General features: G+C 43.0%; 1 protein-coding gene across 1 annotated transcript in view; it reads left to right on the top strand.

Moving 5' to 3' along the window:
• The first annotated feature begins 2,210 nt into the window (after positions 1-2,210).
• sim2 (SIM bHLH transcription factor 2) overlaps positions 2,211-13,845 on the top strand; it is a 28,050-nt gene continuing 16,415 nt past the window's right edge. Inside the window, exons 1-2 of the mRNA XM_030746848.1 lie at positions 2,211-2,385; positions 9,547-9,629. Coding sequence (XP_030602708.1) covers positions 2,211-2,385; positions 9,547-9,629 — 258 coding nt within the window. The remainder of the gene's footprint in view (positions 2,386-9,546; positions 9,630-13,845) is intronic.

Genomic DNA, 13,845 nt, shown 5'->3' on the forward strand with positions numbered 1-13,845 from the left:
TCACACAGAATTCTTTGAATGAAACAGAAATGTCAGTGAGCTGGTATCAACCAGTGATCACTGAATTATTGCTTCCTTACAGTTTAATATTTGTACTCATCAAATGTGTCAGAACTGGCTCACTGTTGAAGTCATCACTGATCACCTTTGTTTCAGGTGAGAGCAGTTTGTGCTTCCAGGTCCTGAGGAGTGATTAATATAAAATATGTTCAATTTATTTATATAGCAACAAATCTCAGCACCAGTACTCTGAGCAGTTTCATACTGAAGGATTTTATCTCTACAATAATGGAGGGAAAACAGTCAGCTGTGGCGTTTATGGAGGAGGCTGAGCAGAGAGAGGGAGACCCGAGCTGCATGTTTGGGAGGTTTTTGTTTTTAATTTTTTTTATTTATTCTACTTTAAATAAAATGCTGGGAAAAAATCAAATTCTATCCTTGCATTATGTGGAAGTGTGAGTGCTAATTAGCTTTACACAGAATATAAAATCATATGCTCTTAATTAGCTCCTAAAAAGTATTTCATGGGTTATCTGAAAACACGTCACTGGCAGCTGTGTCTGCTCACAGTTAGTCACAAATTTGTCTTCTTCCTTATGAATAATTTTTAATTTCTTTTTTTCAGTTTTATAGGTTAATGAGCAGAAGACAGTGGTAAAGGTTATACTGCAATGCTACTGAAATAACTGAACATTAGAAATATATATAATATTCAGTAATACGATCATAGGCTTTTTTCTGACTTTATAAAGCCTGATTTCTCCTCTCCATCAAGGATGTTCTACTTGTTAATGCTTGCTCTGGTTCCACACAGCATGCAGATGATAGCTGATCTCAGAGCAGTGAAAGCAGAGCCCGTTGCAGCTCCTATCACACACTGGACTCCCGTCAGTTTGATGCAGATGTGCTAACAGCCAGAAAAGCACTCGGTCTCAGCTTGACATGATGGAGTCTTTGTGAAAACAACAGGTGCTCCAGATTTCAGTGCAATCAGTGTCAAACAGCCTGCATCCAGGTAAGAGCCCACTGTGGATCTGACTCTTAAGATGGCAGTAATTTCAAAGATGGGGGGGGGGGGGCTTTTTTTTAGATTTCACTGTCTTGCTGGCCACCACTAATATCACCAGTCTTAGTTTTTGGAAGTCTACTCGAGGGCCAGCACACCATTGCTCCAAAACATGCTCATCATATGATGTTGAACGCCCACATACAGTTGGGTTGATGGTGACTGTGAAGGGTGACTCGTCAAACCACTGAGCGAGCTGTCAAGCCTAATAGATGGAGGCACAGTCGTCCTTTAAGAGACAGAACAATGTCCATCCATTTTCTTCAGCTCCTCCAGGTCAGGAGGGGTCTGTCCCAGCTGCCACAGGGCGAGAGGCAGGGTACAGGTCACCCATTTATCACAGGGCCAATGCATGAAGACAGACACCCTGACCTGTGACACTCACACCTAAGGTCAGTTTAGAATTGCCAGTTAACCTAACCCCGTGCATGTTTTGGGATTGTGGGTGGAAGTGGAATACCTTGAGAGAACCCACGCAAACATGGGGAGAACATGCAAACTCCACACAAAACAAGGCCCCGTGCAGGATTCATCCTGTTACTGTGAGCAAGCATTTCAGCTGCGTCCAACCTGCAGAACCTCAGAGAGAACACTGTAATTTGGCCCTGTGATGGAACATGAATGAGTGATGCTGGAATCAAGTCATGGTTGTGGGTTACAGGGATAAAAGCGCCCTCCTCACCCCCCCCCCCCCCCCCCCCCCCCCCCCCCCACACACACACACACACTACACACTCTCTCACACACACACACTCACACAGAGAGCAGCGGACGGAGAGCAGCAGATCTGACTGGGACTCCTTCCCTCCTGCTGCTCCGCTCCTGGAGCGTCTCCGGTGTTCGCTTGTGTTCGGTAGTGACGGAGCAGATGAAACTCTCAGCACCATGAGAGCAGCCTGACGTGGACGTGGCATTTCCACGGTTGCAGCTCGTGTGCGCGTGCTGCTGCACAGGTGAAAGTGGACGGTCACGCGCCGCCGATGGTTGTCGGCCTGCTCCGTCAGCGCGCTGATCAAAGCTCTCAGGACTGCGGCGAGAAAGTTCTCAGCTCTCAGAAACATCCCGAATTCCTTCCTGATTATATGGAAAAATCTCAGTAGAGTTTAATTTTCACGCGAGAACCTTTTCACGGAAAATTCTTCTAATGAAGGAAAAATCGAAAAACGCGGCGAAGAGGCGGCGAGAGAAAGAGAACGGAGAGTTTTATGAGCTGGCCAAGCTGCTGCCGCTGCCGGCGGCCATCACCTCCCAGCTGGACAAGGCCTCCATCATCCGCCTGACCAGCAGCTACCTCAGGATGAGGGCGATCCTCCCCGACGGTAGGCAGCCACACCGCTTCAAATAAATGTTATCCAGACTTTGATGATGATGATAATAATAATAATAATAATAATAATAATAATAATAATAATTATTATTATTATTATTATTATTATTATTATTATAATTATAACGTTAAACGGGTTTTGTTAATAAGAAGTTTTGAAGTTGCTTCTGTTTCAGTCTGACTGAACTTCAGAAGCTGTCCAGTTCAAACTGTTCACTCATTCATCAGGATGAATTATTTCATGTGCACAGGCAGGAGGACACACGCTTCCCTCTGTCATCACTCATAAATCAGACTGCGTGCAGCGGCCTCCCGGCAGGGCCGGGCCGGGCCGCGGCGGGCTGCGCTCTGCCCGCTCCCGCCCGTGGATCGGTCCCGCTGATCACTGTGATGCAGCGATCAGTGTCGTGGGTCCGTGTGTGAATTAATCCACTAATTACAGCAAATTATTATTATTATTATATTATTATTATTAACAACAATAATTATTGTTAATAATAATAATCATTATTATTATAATGATTATTATTATTATCAACAATAATAATAATTGTTGTTAATAATAATAATAATTATTATTATTGTAGGGTCTTTACAATACAAAGCGTCTTGAGGCGACTGTTATGATTTGGTGCTATATAAATTGAATTGAATTTAAATTGAATCATTATTATTATTATTATTATTATTAGTATTATTATTATCAGCCTTGAAGATTGCAGTTTGGTGTTTTGACGGCCGCTGGGATCAGAGGTGTTTTCCATGAGAATCCTTCTAACCTTCCTGAAGTGTGTCCCTGTGAGTTCTTGTATCACCTGCTGACGGAACAAAAGCTGGATGCTGGCGTGGATCGGGCCTCGCGCTGCTCCACAGCTTTCCTTAAACGTTAAACGCTGAAACACTGACTCCGGCTGAAAGCTCGTGTCTGCTTTCATATCAGCTCAAAATGCCTAAATTGTGCAAACAGTGAAAAGTTTCTTCCTAAAACTGGGAATGCTTGAACGGCGGACGGCCTGAAGCTCGGCCGCTGCGTGTTTGTGTCATTCCCGGGATTTCCTATACTCTTCTTTTTCTGACCTTCTTAAATGCACTGATCAGGAATAGAAACAGGAAGTGGAAAAGTTCCTTCAGCTCACAGAGAAAGCGGCTCCTGGCGCGCGTGAGCTGATCCTGATGAATGAATCCCACCTGAAAGTGGAACAACTTCATAATAACAGTAACACACTAAATTCCTCAAATCATAAATAAGCTGGAGTGATTAAGCTTGCTGTGCGCATGCTCTGTAGGCTCCTCTCTGCGCCTGTGAAAGAAGCGTGCAGTTTCTGCCCTTCAGCAGAAACGCGGACTCAAACGTGACTTTGAGTTCAGGAAGTTGCTTTTTAGATGTGCAGAATTGTTTTGCTGCCTGTGAATTCAAACTTACATCAGTTTCATGTGAGAGTCACCTGCTGAACCCTAACCCTAACCCCTGACCCCTGACCCTACCATCGGACCGAACATGTTCCAGTTCAGGTCCCTGATTTTTCTGTGCTGAGGACGTAGTTTAAACGCAGAAAATGAACACATTTCATTTCTATTTGTATAAAATTCTGTTTTTTATGTGGTCAAACAATATTAGACTACAAATAAACATAAATATGTAGCCTGCATCGTTTTATTAGTTCATTTTACTCATCAGTGGATTTGAGAACAATGAACTTTTAACACAACTCAAAGAATGAAAATCTACTTCTTACCTACTTGAGGTGAGAAGACCACTGATTCGCTGATTCACTGAGTCACTGAGTCATTTGCCAGGCTGCTGAATTAATGTGAGAACATATAAGAAACCATGAAAACAGGCGACTCTAACCACACTTTAAACAGCAATAATAATAATATAATAATAATAATAATAATAATAATAATAAAGTTTTATTGTCAAAAATACAACAAAATCGTGCTCCTCTTTTTGAAGTATTAAAAACACGACTGATTGCACAGCTAAATATTAGATAAATCTAAAGGGTATTGCAGTAGTGCTCAGGTATATCAAAGTAAAAACTAGTTAGTGCAGACTGTGAAAGTTACACAGAGGCTTTTATGATTTTGCACATTTGAATTCATTTGCCGTTCCAGAGGCCTCGGGACAGGAAGTGAACCTTATTGTGGAGGTCCAGATTTGACCTGTAGGGAGTGGGGGGGGTCACACAGGTGCTTGGTGCTTCAGTCTGAGAGGATTTGTGGCTCTGGAACAGTAATGAGTGCTGACAGCCTGACAGGGAGTTAATGAAGCTTCTGGTGTGTTTATGTTTATTTGAAAAGACTTTTTGTCTACTGCTGCGCACAACTCTGCACACTGCAGCAGTGTGTGTTACAGACGGTAGCACACAACCAAGCAGCGGTTTGTTGGGTTGTGGGGAACAGTTATTCTTATTGAAGCTGGATAATTGGACCACAGTGAATACAGAAATGAAATATGTTCACAGCATTGGGATATAAAGGACAACATTATTTGTGTTATTGTAATTCTGACACAATTTTCTGCAGTCCCAGAAAGTTGATTGTGTTGGTGTGAACGCAGCGTGAACACGGCTGAGCGCTCATCCACCTGGAGGAACACCGTCAGCTTTGTGGGATTTCCTCACACATTATTAAGCCACAAACGTTCTGCAGTAGTCGCTTCACTGCGTCTGAATTCTCAGGATGGCTCTGAAAAAGCCTCGTCTCTCTTTCTGGATACTTTTCGTGTCTTTTCACAGCAGAAACATTTCTCGGCTGGAACAAACTCACACACACTTCAGGCCATTCAAACCCGATTATCCACGAGTGTGTTTGTAGCCCACGCTCGTATCTGATCCCAGCTCAGGTTATAGTGCAGCTTAAAAATCATCACCACTGCATGTTTTTAAGATGCCACTTAAGGAAATGTCATCAGCTAATCAAGAGGACGTAAAAATTTGATGCTTGACATAATTTATCTAAACCCTTTTTCCATACTCACACACACACACACTGAAGGACAGACTAACATGAGGGACTGGGTGGGTGTCAGAATAAAAGCCATCAGCTTAATAAAGGAAATTATTCTGCAGATCACAGTAATGTCTGCTTTTCAAACTAAAAGCCTGGCACAGTGATAGGCATTTAGCAGGTTCATTGTTGTATTCATGACATGACTCACTTCACTCCAGCAAACTCCAGCTTTGTTCTCTTCTCTAAAAGCTTTTTTTCAGAAACTTTTTAGTTTGTATTTTTCACACCTCTGCTTCTACAGTTCAAAAGGTCTCATATCATCACCCTCTTAAAATATTGATCAAGTTTTATTTTGGCCTAAATCGTCATATTTTCAGTGTTTGCCTCCAATTTTTGTCTCTTCTGAAAAACCTGAAAAAAATTGACTGATGCCATTATTTTAATAGGAGACGATATGAAATTAAGATTGTAGCAAACTGCCGTGTTCAGCAGAAACACTGATCACAGGTCAGTCAGAATGTTTGCAGGAACAGGAAACGTGTGTGTGTGTGTGTGTGTGTGTGTGTGTGTGTGTGTGTGTGTGTGTGTGTATGGACCATTCTACTAAATTGGTTCAAATTGCAGTCCCATACTTAAAAACAGATTTTCAACAACAATTAAATATTTGCATGCTTGATATTTATTTATGTCATGTTGTGATCTATTTCATCCCAAAGCATTCATTCAGATAGCACTAAACTGAATATATTATAATATTCTCCTTTTTATGTGACTTTCTATTGGGGTGCAGCTGTCCCAAACACTAACGTGTAAATTTCAATGAATGAAAACACGATTTAAGTTATTATTTTTTTAATTTTATTTGATTTTATCACATACAAATTTTCACCAACACTAAAGAACGACTTCCTCTGGCTGCTGGCTGCATGTACAGAAGTATTACCATTTTTGAGTACTTGCATTGCAAAGTGTGAAAAACACAATGTTTTTATTTTAAGACTCTCACTGCTGAACACATCATTTCTGCAACTAAATAACTGTTTTTTGTTTTTAGTGATTTAGGTTCTGTTTTTATTCATGAACATCTTTTCAAATCTGTGACTGCGACTCATTTTTAGCCTAACATTGCTGAGCTATGTTCAGAATTACCCAGAACTGTCACTACCAAAACAGCCATAACTTCGCCATATCATATGGCACGAGTATAATATGATGTGAATACCTTGTAAGTATGCATCAGATCTGGTTTATTGTTATAGATTATATAAACAGAAATATATTATGTAGCATACACCCTTCTAAAAGAACAATATATACGTTCTCTAATTTGTTTACCATGGAAGGTTTTTTGTTTTCGTTCAAGGAGGTGGTTTCCAGAAGGGATTTGTAGAAATGTTAAAGATAATCACAGAATATCAATCTCCTGATCAGTCTCCTACAGCAGTTTACAGTTATTTGGATTTAATGGCGATTGTTCACACTGACAACATTTTGTGATGGGTCTTTTTTCCCTTGTCACCTTCTGCTTGGTTCCCCCATGTCTCCTCCTGTTGTGTGTCCTGGTGAAATTGAATCCAGTGGTCATGTCATTAATATTAATGTATTAGTTTTTAATTGATATTAAGCTTTCACTCCTTGTCTTAAACCTTATGTATGTGAGATCTGTCCTCTGCATCTGTCCCATCTTCTGAGGCCTGTCATACACTCGAGGTGATCATACCCCAACATCCAAACCCCTGAAGGCAGGGACGTAATGGGTCTCCTTTTGCTGTTGAATTTCAGACATAAATGATGCTATACACTGAAATTTAGCAAAAATATTTAAGGTGCAATAATATAGTCTTTCATTCTCAAAGTTCTGGTCACTGTCGCATCAGTATAGTCACTACTGAAACATGGGTTATTAAAAAATCTCTCAATTCAATTCAATTCAATTTTATTTACATAGCGCCAAATCACAACAAACTGTCGCCTCAAGGCGCTTTGTATTGTAGGTAAAGACCCTACAATAATACAGAGAAAAGCCAACAGTCAGAATGACCCCCTATGAGCAGCACTTGGTGACAGTGGGAAGGAAAAACTCCCTTTAACAGAAGAAACCTCCAGCAGAACCAGGCTCAGGGAGGGGGGGTCATCTATCAACCAACAGTTTATGATAATGACTTATTAATAATGATCTAAAAAATTCAGACAGCAGTGTAATCACATTTACCAATTTTACAAATAAAAATTATATTTTAATTAATCTTTAATATTGAACATAAAAATGTGTGAAAAATGAATTCAAATCTTTTTTTAATATGCAAAAATGCCAAGGTAAAACAATGCATTTTTTCTGGAATGAATTCTACATTTTGAAAGTGTCAGATTTTTGCAGGAGAACGTTAGAACAAGTCAAACAGCACAAAATGAACACAGAGTTCTGTGACGTGTCCTTCGGGTACAGGGCAGCAGAGATCTGATGAAAGCAAACACTGATTTCCATCAAATCCCAACTCTGAATTTGAAGCAGTTCATTAGAATGGTCCATATAACTAACAGGCCATTTACCCTGCAATACAAAAGTACTGTGCTTAGTATGAAGTGAAGGTTAGTGTGAGGACATCGTGTTTCCTTTCACAGGGACGGCTGGAGCATCCCCGTTTTCTGTTTTCAAAGAAGCCTTAACCACAACCTTTTCCTAATCCTTCTAAAGTGGCAGTCACAGATGAGTACAAATCTGAAAGGCTAGCATTGGAAATCACTGAAACACAAAATCCAGTGTTGCAGAGCAGTCAGATCTCAGTGGTACCATCAGAACCACCCTCCCCAGCCTGCAGGACATTTACACCAAGCAGTGCAGGCTGAGGGCCATGAAGATCCTAAAACAGCCCAGCCCCCCCGGACACTCTCTCTTCTCCCTGCTCCCATCAGGCCGGCGTTACCGCTGCCTGAGGACTAAGACTGAAAGGTTGAAGAAGAGTTTTTACCCACAAGCCATCTGCTCAACTCTGAGCCCTAACTGGACCATTATTGCACTATGTAAATATTATAATATTCTATAATTCCATGTATAGTGTATAGTGTGAATTATAGAATATATATAATATTCTATAATTCCATGTATAGTGTATAGTGTGAATTACTTATTTTTATTCTTCTTATTTATATGTGTGTGTATATATGGTTGCAGGTACAAAATACATTTCACTGTGCATTGTACTGTGTATAACTGTGCATGTGATGAATAAACACTATCTTAGAATCTGAGTGTTATCAGCACAGATTTCTATCTTTCTGAACAGCAACAACGGCAGTAATTGTAACCATGAACCAGCTCATCGTCTGAAATCTCTTTAGCCCTTCTTCACACCTGGGTAAGGCAGTAGTGCCACTGAGCCCATCCACAGCCAAAGCCATCCCATAATATATAACAATATTATGGGATGGGAAAGACACAGTACACACAGTCCACAGCTCGAACAAAAATCGACTTACTGAAATTTGCAGCTACTAAAAGGCAGTCAGATTCAAAGGCGTCACTCTGAATGATATCAGAACTGTCCAGACTGGTACTTTATGTCTGATTGTTACAGCAGCATAAGATAAGAAAAATAAATGTGCCATATTTGCAAAATTTTGTTTTGTTACAGCTGTTAAATGATGTTTCTCATTATCTGGAGTTATAGCGTGTGGTATGAAAGATTTCCTACAGCTGTCTTGTGTCAGGGAAGCTGAATCTGTCTGACATGAACCTTATTCTGATTGTCTCTGGGCTTTCTGTCAAAAAATTCTAATTGCAATGTTACAATACCTTTGTTGGTATCATGCAAAATACTCAAGACCACTAGAAAAAACACTATAACCATGCAACAGATTTCCAGCAAGGAAAGTAAGCACAACCTTTGTGATATGAATCATGAGACATTACAGTGCCAGTCAAAGGTCTGACAGCATCTTTGTGAGTTCAGATATTTCCGTGTTTGCTCTGCAGTAAAATTAAGAACCAGCATCATGAGATCAGCACGACTGGGTTCAGTTGGTTTAGTTAAGGTCAGTTTAGCTCATAATTGTTCCAAATGACATTATGAAATAAATGTTTACCTTCATAAAATAAAATGAATGTGTGACGATGGCTTTGTTACAGTGATATTTCTGTGTTTTTTGCTGATGCACATGTTGCCAGTCTTTGTCTCATTGTGTCTGTCTCTCTGTGTAGGCCTGGGTGATGGATGGGGGCAACCAACAAGGTTTAGTCCTCTGGACAGCATGGCCAAGGAGCTGGGTTCCCACCTTTTACAAGTCAGTACAGGTTATAACCAACCATGTTATGGTGCTATACTATGCTGTTAATACTTTCCTCTAATCACTAATTCACCGTGTGTTGTGCCTCTGGCTTGAGTAAAGTTAGATTACTGTATGCTAGTGTATGGAGTGATTTAATATGAGCGTGATAGGAAAAAGAGCTAAATTTGGCTGCACACCAATTTGTTCGTTCATGTTGAGCAGAACAGAACGTGGGTTTAAGTGATGCTATGTATACAAGCTACATTTTTCCTTGCATCTCTGCAGTGGAAAGATAAGAATATCATATGAATTACATGATTGAGGGCTTCATAACAGAGTCAGCACATGCCTGAATTTTCAGGGGCATCCGAGGTAATCTGCTCCTGTTTACAGCAATCTTGATGGCAGGAATAAACACATGTCCTGGGAGCAGGTTTACAGTTCAAAGAATTTGTTTCTGCATTGCTTTGGCCTTTTAAAGCGATAGGTATGTGTGTCAGGTGAGGCTGTGTGGCAGGCGAAGCTGGACTCCAAGATGCACGACTCTCAGACAGAACTGAACTTAATGTGATTTATTTTGAAAATGACCGAAAATAAAAACAACAAAACTGGGGCTGGATGGGTGCCAGAACTAAACAAGAACTAAAGAGCAGGGCGGACCAGGGAAAACGCAGACAATATATACACAAAGACTAATGAGAGACCAGGCAGCAGGTGGGAAGCACAAGAGACAGGAAGTAAAACATAAGTGACAGACTGGAAACTCAATGAAAACAGAAGCTAAAAGAACTAAACCCCAAACACTGGGCACGCTGCCCGTTACAGCACTGCGTTTGTGTGTTTCGTTTTTCTTCCTATCTTTTCTTACAGTTTCATACAGTCACAGCTTATCAGTCTTGATTACATCATTTGCAAAACAGAATGTGGAAAACAGAGAAATTCAACAACAGGGTGACCTCGAAGTCTCCATTTCTATCATTGTGTAGTCTTCATCAGAGTACAGTCAGAATACAAAGTTCATGATGACACGAAACATTATAAGCTTCTGTATTTTTAATCAGTTGTGTTATTCTTCCAATCAAAGACAAATTTTTCAGGGAAGTAAATGTACATAAGATATATATGTGGCATATGTCATGAATATTCCTACAATTGCCCAGATATTGAGCTGTTGGCTGCTGGACTGAGGCCATATTATTTACCAAGGGAGTTCTCCCATGTTATTATTTTGGCTGTTTACGTCCCCCCCCTCTGCCAACCCGACGTCGGCGTGTGACGTCATTCACTCAAACTCAACACCCAACTGCCCTTATTACAGTTTCAGGTGACTTCAATCATGTCACCATGGAAAAGACACTCTCAAACTTCACCCAGTATGTGAACTGTCCCACCAGAGAGGAGAGAACACTGGACCTGCTGTATGCTTTACTTGGTGAAGCTCAGCTTCCGCTATGTGCCACTGGTGAAAAGTCAGCCTGTGACCACACGGACAATTAAGGGATGGTCTGACGACACTTATGAAGCACTGCAGGACTGCTTTGAGGTGACAGACTGGCCGGCACTCTGTGAGCCTCATGGAGAGGACATCGACAGGCTCACAGAATGCATCACAGACTACATTAACTTCTGTGTGGACACCATTGCTCCTACCAGGATTGTAAAATGTTACCCAAACAACAAGCTGTGGGTAACAAAGGACATTAAAGCACTTCTCAACAATAAGAAGAAGGCCTTCAGAGCTGGAGACAGGGAGGAGGTGAGAACGATCCAGAGGGAACTTAAAACAACAATTAGGGAGGCTAAAAACAATTATAGGAGGAAGCTGGAGCTGAAACTCCAGCAGAACAACATGAGGGAGGTATGGAGTGGAATAAGAACCATCACTGGCTTCAGGACCAGCAACAACAGGGGAATGGAGGGCAGTGTGGACAGGGCCAATGAGCTAAATCTGTTCTTTAACAGGTTTGACACTGCAGGCTCTGTCATCCCTCATCCAGACAGCTCTGCTGCTGGTCTCCAGAAGTCCACTCCACCCCCACCCACCCCCACACTTCACAATAGCCTGCTTCCTTCCTGTGATGGCCCTCTTGACGTCTCCACCCCTCCCCCACCCGCCACCTCTACAGTTAGTCTGCTGACCAGGTGAGAAGACAACTTAAGAGACTCCACAAAAACAAGGCTGCAGGCCCTGACGGGGTCTCCCCCAGGGTGCTTAAAGCCTGTGCCACCCAGCTTTGTGGAGTACTGCACCATGTCTTCAATATGAGCCTGGATCTTCAGAGGGTCCCTGTGATGTTGAAGACATCTTGCATCGTTCCGGTCCCGAAGATGACGCGACCCAGTGACGTCAAGGATTACAGGCCAGTGGCACTGACTTCCCACGTAATGAAGACCATGGAGAGGCTCGTCCTGGATCAGCTCCGGCCCATGGTCCAGTCATTTCTGGACCCCCTCCAGTTCGCCTACCAGCCCCGCCTGGGAGTTGAGGACGCCATTATCTACCTGCTAAACTGAGTCTACGCTCACCTGGATAAGCCGGCCAGCACTGTGAGGGTCATGTTCTTTGACTTCTCAAGTGCATTCAACACCATTCAGCCTGCTCTTCTGGGTGATAAGTTGACAGCGATGCAGGTAGATGTCCCCCTTGCGTCCTGGATTGTTGACTACCTGACTGGCAGACCACAGTATGTACGCCTGCAGCACTGTGTGTCTGACAGAGTAGAAGCCTTTTGACTGACATTTTCAACTCTTCCCTCATACAAGCAGCTGCCCCCACCTGCTTAAAGTCTGCCACCATCATCCCGGTCCCCAAGAGCTCCACAATGACCGACCTGAATGACTATCAGCCAGTAGCTCTCACCCCGATAGTCATGAAGGGCTTTGAGAGACTGGTCATGGCCCACATCAAGGACACCATCGATGTCACTGTGGACCCACACAGTATGCATACTGGAAGAACTGGTCCATGGAGGACACCATCTCCTCTGTGGTTCACACCGCCCTCACCCACCTGGAGTGTAAGGTTCCTAGGTATGCTCTTTGTGGACCTCTGCAACTGGGTCCTGGACTTCCTGATGAACAGGCCGCAATCTGTGAGGATCCACAACATCCCTCTCCTGTTCACCCTGCTCACATATGACTGCTCAGTAAAACACCCAGGATGTCATATTGTGAAGTTTGCATCGCTAACAATGATGAGTCTGCAGGCAGGAGGTGGAACACCTGGAGGGTTGATGCAGAGAGAACGATCTCTGCATCACTGTGACAAAAACAAAGGAGATGGTCGTGGACTTCAGAAGAGTCAGACTCCCCCTCCTCCCCCTGCACATTGGAGGATCTGAGATGGAAGTGGTCCCCAGGTACAGGTACTTGGGCGTTCACCTAAGTAACGACCTCACCTGGGGCGACAACACTTCCAGTCTGGTCAGGAAGGCACACCAGCACCTCTATTTCCTCAGGAGGCTGAGGTGCGCTGGACTCGAAAACTCAGTCCTCTCCTCATCCTACAGATGTGTGATGGAGAGCGTCCTGGGCTCCTGCATCACTGTGTGGCACAGAAGCTGCTCTGCAGCAGAGAAGGAAGCTCTGCAGAGGGTGGTGAGGGCTGCTTCTCCACCACCACCAACATTTACACCTCCAGATGCAGGAAAAGGGCCACCTGCATCCTGAAGGACCCCCCCCCCCCCCCACACACACACACACACACACACACACACACTCAGCACACGTACTTTCTGTTCCCCTCTCCTCAGGCAGGAGGCTGAGGAGCATCAAGAGCAGGACCACCAGACAGAGGAACAGCTTCTTCCCTGAAGCTGAACTGTGGTGGGGCTGTGTAGCTGCACTGCTCTCCCTCCATCAGTCCTTACACACACTCATGCTGCTGTTATTGCACAATCATCACTGCTGTGGCACCAAGTGTCACTACCTTTACTACATCTCAAACTGCTATTGTTTATTGTTTGGGCTGGCTGTAGCTCAGGAGGTAGAGCAGGTCACCTACTGATCAGAAGGTTGGTGGTTCAATTCCTGGCTACTCCAGGCTGCATGCCAATGTATCCTTGGGCAACATGCTTAACCAAGTTGCTCTCCAATGCAAGCATTGGAATGTGAGTGTTAGATAATAAAAAGCACTTTGCTTAGTTACTCATGGAAGTGCTTGTGTGAATGTAAACATGTTGTATAAGCGCTTTGAGTGCTCAGCTAGAGTAGAAAAGCTCTATAGAACTAG

The sequence above is a fragment of the Archocentrus centrarchus genome, chromosome 14 (assembly GCF_007364275.1).
Source record: "Archocentrus centrarchus isolate MPI-CPG fArcCen1 chromosome 14, fArcCen1, whole genome shotgun sequence".
Classification (NCBI taxonomy): Eukaryota; Metazoa; Chordata; class Actinopteri; order Cichliformes; family Cichlidae; genus Archocentrus; species Archocentrus centrarchus.